This window comes from Scyliorhinus torazame, chromosome 11 (genome assembly GCF_047496885.1).
Source record: "Scyliorhinus torazame isolate Kashiwa2021f chromosome 11, sScyTor2.1, whole genome shotgun sequence".
In the NCBI taxonomy this organism is placed as follows: domain Eukaryota; kingdom Metazoa; phylum Chordata; class Chondrichthyes; order Carcharhiniformes; family Scyliorhinidae; genus Scyliorhinus; species Scyliorhinus torazame.
In genome coordinates, this window is record NC_092717.1 from 20,890,023 (window position 1) to 20,903,667 (window position 13,645).

At 40.4% G+C, this 13,645-nt stretch overlaps 1 protein-coding gene across 12 annotated transcripts in view; it reads right to left on the reverse strand.

The window, feature by feature from the left end:
• Nucleotides 1–1,889: 1,889 nt before the first annotated feature.
• LOC140385160 (protein MTSS 1-like) overlaps nucleotides 1,890–13,645 on the reverse strand; it is a 206,332-nt gene continuing 194,576 nt past the window's right edge. For 4 of the 12 annotated variants that reach the window (XM_072467018.1, XM_072467017.1, XM_072467016.1 and 1 more), the window contains exons 11-15: nucleotides 13,525–13,644; nucleotides 12,401–12,595; nucleotides 10,208–10,381; nucleotides 8,244–8,409; nucleotides 1,890–5,302 (exon numbers count right to left, since the gene is read on the reverse strand). In XM_072467018.1, coding sequence (XP_072323119.1) covers nucleotides 4,560–5,302; nucleotides 8,244–8,409; nucleotides 10,208–10,381; nucleotides 12,401–12,595; nucleotides 13,525–13,644 — 1,398 coding nt within the window. In that variant the 3' untranslated portion in view covers nucleotides 1,890–4,559. The remainder of the gene's footprint in view (nucleotides 5,303–8,243; nucleotides 8,410–10,207; nucleotides 10,382–12,400; nucleotides 12,596–13,524; nucleotide 13,645) is intronic. The other 8 variants (XM_072467025.1, XM_072467019.1, XM_072467021.1 and 5 more) reach the window with 5 other exon arrangements.

Below are 13,645 nucleotides of genomic sequence, written 5' to 3' on the forward strand. Positions count from 1 at the left end.
CCACATCGGTGAAAAGCAAAGGGCAAATTTGTTTAACAGATCAGATGTGGCTGCCTAGCATGCTGGAATTCAGTGGTGTGTCTGCAATTGATGTGGGCCATACATTCCATGGGGGTTCTACTGTTGTAACTTCTGTAGATACTTGAGGAAATGGTCTAAACAGTTGTTCGCTTTTGTTCTGGGCTTTCTGCTGATTTTTCACCAAAGCACAGCAAATTGTGGAAATCCCCATGCAAATTCTACCCCATTGTGTTAACTCCCCATCAGAGGAGTCCACTCACAGGTCAGAACATTGGAAGTGGACCGTGAGGCACTCGTAAAGTATGCCTGCCATGTTCACACTGACCGTTTTATCTCAATTAACTATTATTCTGAAGAGATTGGAACATCAGTGAACGTTTTACGTCCCGTCACCGAGGAACTATCGCAATTGAATCCTTTTGTTCAAATGCAGAATTAAAAATAATTTATCACCTCCCTCATTGCACTATTACCTCACTTTACACAAAACAACCAAATTCATTTGGAGTTGATTCCAAAACAAGAACTAGAGATAAAATAGCACACTGATTTGTTACATCATCCACTTCACAATTTTACTTTTATAAAACCACAAATGTTTTTTGTAGCTATAGAAAACCTCCCGGATTGTTTTGGTTAATATGCTCTGTTGCCAGCATAGCATGTAGCAAGGTATGGCCTATTGACGTCTCATCTATATTGAAAGTATAGCAGTTCAATCTATTACACAATTGCAGTTGTGTGCACACCATAATTTTCAGCTTCATTATACTGATGATCAGAAATGTTGAATACCATACAAGACTCCTCAGACACTGAAGTAGTCCATGTCCTTATGCAACCAGACCTGGAAAACATTCAGACTTGGGCTGATAAGTGGCAAGTAATATTAATATCATACAAGTGGCAGGTAATGACCATCTCCAACAAGAAAGAATCTAACCATCTGCCCCGGACATTCAATAGCATTCTCTTTCTACTTCTTAAGTGATCTGCCTGAAGGAACACTCTTGGTGATTAATTGCTAAACCACATTAGCTTTCTGTGATTTTCACTTTGGGTAGGAAGAGGAGGCAGGTTCCGGGAAGTCTGCCTCAGCTTGAAAAGGGATCAAATCCTGTGCTATTGGCACTAATCTGATACACATGCTAGCTGTCTAGCCAAAGGAGCCAACTGGCCCCCTAAATGGCATTACCGTCAATGAGGGGTTCAGCATCAAAATCTGGGGTTACCACTGACCAGAAACTGAACTGAACCAGCCATATAAATACTGTGGTTACAAGAGGTCAGCAGAAAGTAACTCACTTCCTGACTTCCCAAATCCTGTCCACTATCTACAATGAACAAGTCAGAAATGTGGTGGAATACACTCCACTTGCCTGGATGAGTGTGGCTCTAACAATACTCAAGAAGCGAAGCACTATCATGACAAAGCAGCCGTGCTTCATTGGTTCCCCACCCACTCACTCTACCACTGATGCACAGTGGCAGCAGTGTATACCATCTAAAAGATGCACTGCAGCAACTCTCCAAAGCTCCTTCCACAGCACCTTCCAAACTCATGCCCGTTACCATTTAGAAAGACGTGGACAGCAAATGTATAGGAACAGCACAAGTGCAAGTTCCCTCCAAGTCACACACCATTCTGACTTGCAACTATTGTTAACTGTCGCTGGGTCAAAAGTCTGGGACTCCCTTCCTAACAGCACTGTGTGTACCTCCATACCATCTGGGCTACAGTTGTTCAATAAGGCAGCTCAATACTGCCTTCCCGAGGGCAATTAGGGATGCGCAACAAATGCTTGCCTTGTTAGTGACATCCACAACCCATGAAAGAATGCATCTTAAAAAATGGAGAAACAAGCTGCTGTTTATGCCATCAAATTTAATTATGTAATTGGAGGAGACCTGCAAGGAGTCCCCCCCCTCCCCTACCAAATTTATGCTGGCAATACCTTGGTTGCCAACACCTAATGCAAACTACATGCAAATTCTGACATCAGAAAATAACTACAAGAGCAAATTATCTTTCAACTTTAGTACAACTTGGATAAATTATGAACACATACTTAATTACAAAAGCAAAACATTTTTTTAACGTTTCTTTAATGTGGGCTGAAGCAATCATTACACAGAAAAGGGTGACACAAAAATTATAGATTGTTATATTTACACCTGTCAAACAAAAGAAACTGCACGTGGAGAGGTCAACTCTCAATACAAACCCAAGAACAAAACCACAATAATTTACCATTAGAAACAATTCTAGTTTCAGTGTGATAGCCTGCTTTTACAATATGCAAAACACATCAAATTTTTACTATTTCAAAAACAATTATCAGTTTACACATTATTAAAATTTTGGCAACATCATTTAATATTTAACTTCATGAAGAGATGCAAGATATGTGATAATGTTAGAATCTACTTCGACACACTATGTCTTATTTAAAAGATTTCCTACGCTTTTATAGAACTGAAGTTATAACTGTGTCTCTATGATTTTATTTTTAAGAGCTATTAAGTAACGATCGCCTATTAGCATCATCTGCAATCTGCATCAGCTGGAGTTACTACTGTGCATCAACTATTCCTGTATCACCTGTTTTGTTTTAGTATCAGAATCACCACGCGCACTACAAAGATAATGCTATTGTCTCGCCAGGGGCTTGTTTATTAAACATGTTGCAACTATGAAATTTCCAATTGCTGGTTTGCCCAACTTCACTTATAAAAATAGCTTCACACCACTTTATTTAATATAAACACCGGCTTTATGTTTTGAACATCTAGAATGTCCTTGTATTCTCAGTGTTTAATGGAAATTATTTCATCTCCTGTTGCCCGTGACTCGTGAGGAGTTAAAAGATTATGCAAAAACATCTGCAAGTCAGGGGGTTAAAAACACTTGCATTTAAATGCATTAAGTGGCCAACACTTAAGAGAAGAAAAAGGTATTCCAAAAACAGTTAACATACCTACTATCATCTTGTGCTGACACCTTAAGGGCATTGGGAGTGAAGAGGAGAGAGAGAGAGAGAATATAGTTGAAGGTGACATTATGTATTTACTGAAAACGCCATGATTTATACCAGCCATTATTAGTTAGCATAATGAATAAAATACAAAACTGACATGACAGTGAGGACTCACGTTCACCAGAAATGCTAAATATGTATTGAAGAAATAATCGTGCACACAGGAGGTGGCAACTGCGCACAATACTCGTACATGCTTATTTTGTGATGTTCTTTATTACTATAAGTTTGAAATGAATCAAGAGCTGCAATATGTAACAAACAAGCCCCTGAAAATATTTTTAAAAGAACTCACACTTGCACAAGGGATAAGACCTGAGCTGTAATTGTATGGCTACTGCTCTGTCATAGCATGAAGATTTTGTTTACTTTTCTTAAAGTTGTACTATATGGGTTTTCACTTACCCCAGCCTGCTGGGTTAAACTATTTTTTTTTTTTAAAGAAGAAACTTTGAGAAAAAGGCATTGTTATCTAGAGAACTCCCTGCTACCTTTTGAGTTATTTTAAAAAGATGTGTTACCTTTCCATTGCGTTAGCCTAAAAGTTGTATTTAAAATTAGAAAAATAGAGGGAAAAAGAAAGGGTGAAGAAATCGTATGATCTGCTGCGGGTACAAAGAAATAACATCTGATCACGTGCATACAAACAAGCTCATTTCTGTGGCCAATTAAATTTAACAGAAAACCATGTCTAAACAACATGAAATTATAATTGTGTAATTGGATATGGCTCATTTCAATAGGATCAACATTAAGCACTAGAAAACTATTGTATGTTTAACTAGAAGTGTAAAAACATCCATTTCATAAGGATTGTTACTGTAATGGCACTAATTTATGACTAAACATTAAATCCACGCTGACTCATTTAACCCTATTTGCACTGTATTGCTTAAATAATGTTAGCTGGTAGTCTGGTATAATTCAATTTAATTACTGTTCAAACAGTAACTAAGGTTAATACTGAGTGATGCTGCTTATCGCTCCATCCTATAGAAATAAATCTTATAACATGGAAAAAAATCCAATAAATTAAAACTTTCACTTTTCTCTGTGCACCAGAAATGCAGTGCACTCTTCATCAGCTTTCAGTGGAAAAATACCTTATGCAATAGCTTTTTTAAAATGAAATTATTGATTTCAGAATTTAAAAAATATTTATCATGTTGTGCTGTCAAATTGCAATGAAATCCATAGCATGTCAGATATGATTTGGCACCTTCTGGTTTGGCAGAAGGGAGGGAAAAAAGCAACAGGTAAACTAAAAAGCAGCTACAACAGAAAACAATGTTCAATATTTACAAACCGTAAAATCCAAATGGTAATGCAACTAGTAAAGATTCCCCACTCCCACTGCCTTTTCTCTTTATTCCACCAGTTTCCTCTCTCAGGAGCTTCTCAAACAAAATACATGGTGGTATGTTATTGAGATTACAACAGAATAGATTTCTCCAAGTCACAGAAACCTCTACTGTCATCTCTACCATACAATTTATACATTTATGAAAACCTTGGAGCCGAGCGATCATTAGTTGCTGTTTTTCTCAGTTTCACTCCACGTCGAATGGCGCTCAGCATATCTTCACCTTGAGGGGGCTCTGCAGCATCAGCCGTGGAATGCTCACCTGCCATATCCAACTCCTGCAGGGTCAAAGCTGTACCGGTACAAGACTGATCCCCAGGTGCAGCTGCCAGTGCGGTACCCAAGATGGATGCTCCAACTTCTGTCATCATCTGTTGGCTCGTCACAGATTTCCTCTCTTCGCCTGTGGGGCTAATGGATTGGGATGTCACCGTTGGGATTACAGGTGCCTGTGTGCAAGCAACTGATGATATACTACTTTTCTTTGGAGAGACCCGTGAGATTTCTGCAGCTTCAGAACCCTGCTCTGGATATTCCTCTGGCCCAGGCCGCACACCTGACAAGCTACTTACATCAGGCACAGTTGGTGTTTTAACAGGGATCATCGGAGTCTTAATTGGTATTGGGCCTCCTCCTATAGTTCCTCTTCGGACTGATGGTTTGGTTGAAGGCGTCCGCCTGATTGTAGCAACTCCTGGCGTCATCATCCCCGGTCCGCTGTTTGTTGGCAAGCCTGCTGTGGATGCAGGACGTTTCGCTTGGAACATTCGACGATACGACTGGCTTAAATCACTATTCCGTGGAATGGTGGAGGACTTGTCAAACTCTGTCTGTTCAATATCTTGATCACCACTAACCGAGAAGTAATCATAATCTGAAACTGAATAGGACATTTTTGTTTTTAAAAAAAAAACTTGATTTTAGAAATTTCTAAAATTTAATCGACTCTGCATTGAAGTAACATTCTGTAATAGTTCTGCCAATTGAGAAATTGTAAATATTTGCTCCTTTCTGTTGCTCCTTCTAATTACAGAACCAGGAATCATAGTGGCAGTCAGCACACATGGACAGAGCCATAAACATGTGCTATCTCCAATAGAAAATCAATTACATATAAGAAATCACTTATTTGTAGGCGACTTGAATGCCTTGAACAGTGAAAAAAATTAACTGGGCGGCACAGTGGTTAGCACTGCTGCCCGAGCACCAGGGACCCAATTCTATTCCATACAAGGGTGACCTTGTGGAGTTTGCACTTTCTCCAAGTGTTTCCTCTGGGTGTTCCGGTTTCCTCCCACAGTCCAAAGATGTGTAGGTTAGGTGGATTGGCCATGCTAAATTTCCCCTTAATGTCCAAAGATGTGCAGGTTAGGTGGGTTTATGGGCATAGGTGGGGTGCCCTTTCAGAGGATCGATGCAGGCACGATGGGCCGAATGGCCTCATTCTGCACTGTAGGAATTCTATGATTCTAAATATGGTTCGATGTTTCATTAACCAATATCTGTACACTAAATCAGTTGAACAAAGCTGAGAACAGTGCCTTTCAAAACAAATTCAAATGAGTTGTCCAATTATGATATGATCGGTTTCGTCAAAGAAATGACGATAGTAAATTATTAGTTACATCAATTTAGCAAAACAGACTGCTGCACATCTGACTGAATGAGAATTAAGGGGAACATATCAAAAGGAGGTATCAGAATCAGGTGAATTGTTCCATTGTTTTATACCGCTGCTGAATGATGTTTGAAGTCAAATGATGGAAGCAATTCAGACAGACAAACGCGCCTCAATTCATCAAAGAATTAAAGTACCTACCTGTTATTCTGATGAAAATAGTTACCACACTATTGTTTTCCAGTTAAATTGCTGTTAATGTGCTATAAACTTATACAATACATCCCTTTCCAATATAAAAATCTCCTGATCATCTCCAACCACATCATTGACAATCATCAGCATATGGTAGACATCTCATATAAATAGAAGTGTAAACACTGATGTTTGTATGGCAACCATAGATGACAGTGTATAAGTTGACCGTTGAAGATAGTTAGGTGGATTGGCCATGCTAAAATTATCCCTTTCTGTCCAAAGATGTGCAGGTTAGGTGGGGTTGCAGGGATAGAGCAAGAGAGTGGTCCTCGGCAGGATACTCTGTCTGAGAGTCGGTGCAGGCTTGATCGGCCGAATGGAGATCTTCTGCATCGTCGGGATTCTATGAAGTTGGGCTCGGCTTATATGCCGAGTAAGAAAAGTGAACTGTCAGCATGGGTCCAGGCGGACGCCATTTTGATATATCACCAGCATCTGACGCAAAGGATGAGCTTGTCTTAAACTCCCACACACCTTCGTACAACATCTTAAATCAATATTTATAAGTTTTAAAAAAAACATATTCTGCTTTTCTATTCTTAATGACCAAAGCGAATAACCTCACACTACATATTACACTTCATCTTGTTGCTCACTCAATCTGTCCATATTTTTTGCAGCCTGTGTCCTCCTCACAACTTACACTGCCACCTAGCTCTTGTAACATCAGCAAACTTAGAGACAATACTTTATACTATGTCTAAGAATTAATATACATTAGAAATAGCTGAGGCCACAGCACGGATTCTTGTGACACTCCACTAGTCGCAGCCTGCCAACCTGAGAATGCCTCATTTATGCCGACTGTTTCCTGTCCCTTCATCAATCCTCTATTCATGAATATATTATATTCATGGGGCTGGTTTAGCACAGGGCTAAATCGCTGGCTTTGAAAGCAGACCAAGGCAGGCCAGCAGCACGGTTCAATTCCTGTACCAGTCTCCCCGAACAGGCGCCGTAATGTGGCAACTATGGGCTTTTCACAGTAACTTCAATTGAAGCCTACTTGTGACAATAAGCGATTTTAATTTAATTTCATTTCATATTACCCTAAAATCCTTATCTTGCTTCTTAACCTTTTTGTGTGGCATCTTATTGAATGCCTTTTGGAAATCCAGGGACACTACATACACTGGTTCTCCTTTATTTATCTTATTAGTAACATCCTCAAAAAATACTAATGGATGTATCAAAGATTATTTTCCTTTCATAAAAATATGTAGAATTTATCTGATTCCACTAACATATTCCCAATCTCCCCTCCATACTGATTCTATTTCATGATCTTCTGAGCCAGGATCTTTCTTCAGTAATGTCCTTCAGTCATCCTTTACTATCAGGACTACAATTCCTCCTTTTCTATTCTGCCTGTCTGTTCAAAATGTTGTGTACCCTGGAATATTTATTTTCCAGCCTTGGTCACCATGTGTTAATGTCTCTGAAATGGTGATTAGATCTCAACCATATAGCTCTATTTGTGTCACTCATTCATCTCTTGTCTTGCGGATACTTCATGCATTCAGGTAAAGTGCCATTAATTTCATTTTTCTTTTACTACTATTTCCTGGATGGACCTTACCATTCTATCCCTTGCGCCAAGTTATAACACATCAGTAAGTAAAATAAGCATCTGTGGGGTGAAAAATTAAGGTTGACTACTGCTTGGCGTATAGCATGAAGTGGCTGAAAAAAAAGAGGGGGTAGGGCTGAGAGTTACACCCAAAAGACGATTGTTGAAGCTAGAAAAATGGCGTTGTCTTATAGAGTGTGATTTATGGTAACTTTTAGGAAATTTACAAAGAATTGGATATTGAGCAGAGTATGATACTGCTTTATCCACCACTAGAACTGCTTTTCATTAAAGTTTGCTCTGACCATTATAGTGTCAGAGCATTGCAAGAATCGCGCTGTTGAGCCACAAAAAAGATTACGTGATCACATTTACCTTGCGAAGGGATCGTGTCCTCAGAGCAGCATGGTGTGGTTGTCTGTGTGCTGTATCCACTGGAGCACTGCAAGGAATCCCTACTGCTCCTCTGAGTATCCAGTTGAAGGCCTCTGCTGAGGGCCAGTGCCAGTTCTTCATGAACTTCCACCTCTTCTCCCTGCTGCTAAATACACACAATCTACAGTAAGTTATAACTGCACTAATGTTACAGCTATGATCTAATCCTACCATTTTAGTTCTCAAATCAAGATTCGCAAAATACTAGCTCAGTTTCTCATATTTAAAATCTGACATCCTTGGGCTTGTTCTAAGCTCTTCCTAGGAATAATTTGTTCATGAATTCACCCTTTGCGGATACAAAATGAATTGTTGCACCATTAAACTCAGTATCAAAATTGAACCACTTAAAATAAACTTCCAAGTTGAATTTGCTGTAAAGACTATGAAACTATTTGCAATGTAAAATCATATCCAGCATTAACGATGCCTATTCTATAAAGCCAACAAAATACAAATTAAGATTTAGATTTGTCACCTGTACCGAGGTACAGTGAAAAGTATTGTTCCGTGTACAGTCCAGTCAGATCGTACCATACATGAAAAATATAGGACATACAATAGATATACAATGTAAATACATAGTAATAGTCATTGGGGGAAGCATGTGGAGTGTAGTGCTACACAGTAGAGAGGATGTGTGGAGAGATCAGTTCAGTCTCTCAGAGGGCCATTTAGGAGTCTGATAACAGCAGGGAAGAAGCTGTTTTTGAATCTGTTAGTGCGTGTTCTCAGACTTTTGAATCTTCTGCCTGATGGAGGAGGTTGGAAGAGAGAATACCCGGATGGGAGGGGTCTTTGATTATGATGCCCGCTTTCCCAAGGCAGCAGGAGATAAATGGATGAAAGGTGGGTTCGCATGATGGACTGGACTGTGTTCGCGAATCTCTGTCGTTTCTTACGGTCTTGGACTGAGCAGTTGCCATACCAAGCTTTCTATGGTGCATCTGTAAAAAAATAGTAAGAGTCAAAGTGAACATGCTGAATTTCCTTAGTTTCCTGAGGAAGTATAGGCGCTGTTGTGTTTTCTTGGTCATAGCGTCGACGTGGGTGGACCAGGACAGATTGTTGGTGATGTGTACACCTAGGAATTTGAAGCTGTCAACCATCTTCACCTAGGCACCATTGATACAGACAGTATGACACTTCGCTTCCTGAAGTCGATGACCAGCTCCTTAGTTTTGTTGACATTGAGGGAGAGATTGTTGTCGTCGCATCATGCTATTAGGTTCTCTATCACCCTCCTGTACTCTGACTCATCGTTGTTTAAAATCTAACCCACTGCGGTCGTGTTATCAACAAACATGTAGATGGAGTTGGAGCCGAATTCTGCCACACAGTCGTGTTTGTATAGGGAGTATAGTAAGGGGCTAAGACGCAGCCTTGCGAGGCCCTGATGTTGAGGACTATCATGGAGGTGGTGTTGTTGTTTATCCTTGCTGATTGTGGTGTATGGGTCAGGATGTCGATGATCCAGTTGCAGAGGGAAGAGCCAAGTTCTAGGTTTTGGAGTTTGGATATGAGCTTGGTTGGGATTATGGTGTTGAAGGGGAAGCTGCAGTCAATGGATAGGAGTCTGACGTAGGAATCATTCTTGTCAAGATGCTCCAGGGATTAGTGTAGGGCCAGGGAGATGGCGTCTGCTGTGGACCGGTTGTGGCGGTATGAGAATTGCAGTGGATCAAGGCATTCTGGGAGCATGGAGTTGATGTGTCTCATGACCAACCTCTCAAAGCATTTCATAATGACAGATGTCAAGGCCACCGGACGGTGGCAAATATTTCATATGCAATAATAAGAAAAGGACATTATGCAGTCCATCCCCGAATGGTTGTATTAAGTATTTAGCATCTCCAATAATGGGCGCAAAATTTATATTAAATTGACAACATAATAGTTATTACCCTTGCTGTAGTAGAGAGAGTCATACTTCTAGTTCTCTGTGCCTCCTCTATTTGGATATTCTGGCCAATAGATGCTGGGGTCTTAGCTTCAGCATCTCGTCGCTGCTCGGAGTCTTTACGCCTTGGTAAGGTACTTACTCCTGGCTGATCGTAGGGACCTGGTCTGGCCCAGTCCTAATTAAAATACAGTACGTGCATAAATATGCAAATAAATCTGCATTTTTCAACTTTTATATGAATATCAAATTGAAAGCTCCAAAGCACTGCACCCTCAAGTATTAGAGAAGTCAAACAGATGTTTCTCCACTGGGGTTTATGTGTGTATAAATAAAAGCAAGGTGGAAGCAGTACCATCAATGGCTACCTTCACTAGTTTAGTCAAATGGATTTGGCAGCTTGGAAACAGATTGCCTTCTCAGACAAGGAATTGTTTCTGGGATACTGTAGGCTGGGGTAGGAAGGAAGAGAACTTGGGAAATGATGGGAGATAATTTAATGGAATCATGCAAGAAAAGGTAGTGTATGAAAACTGTGCATGCACCTGTCCCAAATTCTGTAGTCGCAACAGAAATGTGTTTTTACATTGCATCTTCCAAGTAATAAAATGTTCCAAGGCGCTTCACAGGAGAGTTAAAAACAAAACCAAGCAATATAAAAAGATAATAGTGCAGATGGCTAAATGTTTAGTCAAAGTAAGAAGAAGAGATAGACAAATGGAGAAGATTAGGGAGGTTAGTAACAGCTACAACTTAAATAAATTACTGTAATAGACAACTGCTTAAGCACAGTAGCACTATTTCTGCTAAAAGGGAGAAAGGTGGTATAGAGGGCTCTGGATGTCCTGTTATATGACATCACAAAAGGTTGGTATGAAGGTAAGTCGAGTGATTAGGAGATAAAATGGAATGTTGCTGTTTACTGCTAAAGAAATGAAATATTAAAATTTACAGCTGTGCAGAACCTTGGCGAGGCCAAATCTAGAGAACTGTGTAGTTTCGATTTCCTTATTGAAAAAGGGTTTAAATGTTCTAACAGCAGTTCAGAGAAGGTGACTCATTCTGGGATGAAGGACTTATCTTGTGAAGAAAAACTGAACAGGTTGGGCCTACACCCATCGGCTTTGAAGAATGAGGTGTGACCTTATTGAAACACAAGACCCTGAGGAGACTTGATAGGGTGAATATATGGCGCGATTTAACAGAAATTAAACAGATTCCCGTATCAAGCTAATTTGTTTGGGTGTTTTCTAGCGCCGAGAACAACCTTGCTATTAAACGGGACTTTGCTTAATTTCTGGGCCTTGCAAAGAACACACCACCGAGGTTGCACTAGCACCATTTGATCTACAGAAATCCCACTGCGGCCTCCCCCTCACAAGGGCAGGGCACGCCAGGGCCCGATCCCTGGCACAGGCATAATGGCAACCGTGGTACTGCCAGCCCCCAGGTGGTATCGGGGGTGCTAGGGTACCGCCCTGCCCTGAGCTCGACCAACCAGGGGCCTCCGATTGCCAGAGAGACACCTCCGATTACCAGAGCGAGAGACACCCCTCCCAGTGCCAATATGCCTGGTCCACGTTTGTGGAAGCCAGTGCTAAACGTCACCCGCTCGAGATCTCCAAGGAGAGGCTGTGAGACTAACTGCTCTCTTGAATATGCAAATCTGGGTCCCGACCTCAGTGGACGGAATCCAGATCGCGCCGCCTCGTGAGATGTGACTCGGTTTACTGACCTTGTCGCATCCCTAATCAGGTGCGGTGAGGCCGATCGAACACGCCCATAATAGGGTTTCCTATTGTGCGGAAGACTGAAACGAGGGGACACAGTTTAAGCACAAGATTGAGATGTGAGAATTTTTTTTCCCCCTTGGAGAAGTGCTTGTCTGTGGAATTTCTCCCCCCACCCTCCCCCTCCCCCCCAGAAAGTAGTGTGCGTGTGCATGTGTCATCAGTGCCATATCGCCATGGCTTTACTTTACTAACGGCATAAGCTAAGCTAATATGCAAGCAACAATATAAATTAACTGCAAATACTGCCATTTACCTTTACTAAATTATATCCAGTATACTTTGGAAAAAATACAAAATTATCAGAGGTTGTTACAAATTGTCATTATATTTTTAAAAACATGAGAAAACTTTTCTAGGAAACATACTTTCAAAAGCTACTTAAAAAAAACATGAAAAGCACAAACCTTCCAGCTAGGAACCTTGGATGATGGAAACATGCCAGGCCCAATGGTATAATAATGAGGATAAACTGGGAGAGCGGCTGAACAAGGTCTGGAACAGGGTCGGGAAGAGGGCTGAAAATGTGGGAGAAAGTGTGTACCAACTGAAGCAAGGTATGTTTCACTAGATGAACTGAAGTGATCAAACCCATTTGTCAACTGCAAATAAACAGAAAAGCAAAACAAAACAAAAACACACAAAATGGAATAAAAATGATTGTGAAGAATGTCATAGTAACCAAAATACAAAGTCAGTGGAAGAAATATCGATGAATTGGGAACAATATTTCCAAATTATTACAAATATCCAGTACAAAATGAGCTCACAAGGATTATTCTTATATTTTAAGTAAGCACTCTATATTTCTGAACCTTTGCTTTAAATAAAAAAATGTATTAAGGAAATTAATGACCATCATATAACTACAAATATCACAAAAGCATTTTTATAGTTTTCCATAACTCTGCTAAAGGTATTGTGCTCAGGTATTTAAAACATTCTTTTTTTTTTTACAGTAGAGGGATCTAAACCGACAGTTTGCCATCGTTAAGTTACAGATGCAAACGTACCCCCTTTTAGTATAGGCTTACATGATTATAAAGTTAGCAGCTGGTGTATTTTTAATCCAGATCTTCCACCCATCCTCTCCTGAAAACACTAGTCCTTTTTTTAGGTACGATTGCTCAGACGTTCATGGCCCTCTAGTACCTCAACCAAACATTTATTCCGGAAAGTTCCGACACTAAGTGCAAGCAATTTTCATTTGAATGGAGGGGGAAGGAAAAATCACACTAACAATTGATCCCAATCTTGTTGGGCGCACACACACACTATCCTTGATCAACTGTGTCTCCATCACAATCCCAACTAGTGTGTCTAATCTAGGTCTATACAGTTCAATGTCACATCAGTGAGGGCTTTATTTAACTCAGTCCTTAGCAGTGTGTGATTTCAGAACACTCCAATCCACAAACATTCATCTTTTTTTAATCTGTTGATTCCGATAAAATGTAAGTGCCTAGGATAAGAGTAATCTGAACATTTCCGGTGTCCTCAATTTGTAGTTTCACACACGGAGATTTATCACCTTTTCTGTTGATGCCCAGGCTCCCATGGTAGAACCCGAGCTTACGGAAGTGGGTGAACTGCACTCGCTCACTGACTGGCACGTTTCAGATGCTTCAGAGGAGGCTGAGCTTGACGAATTC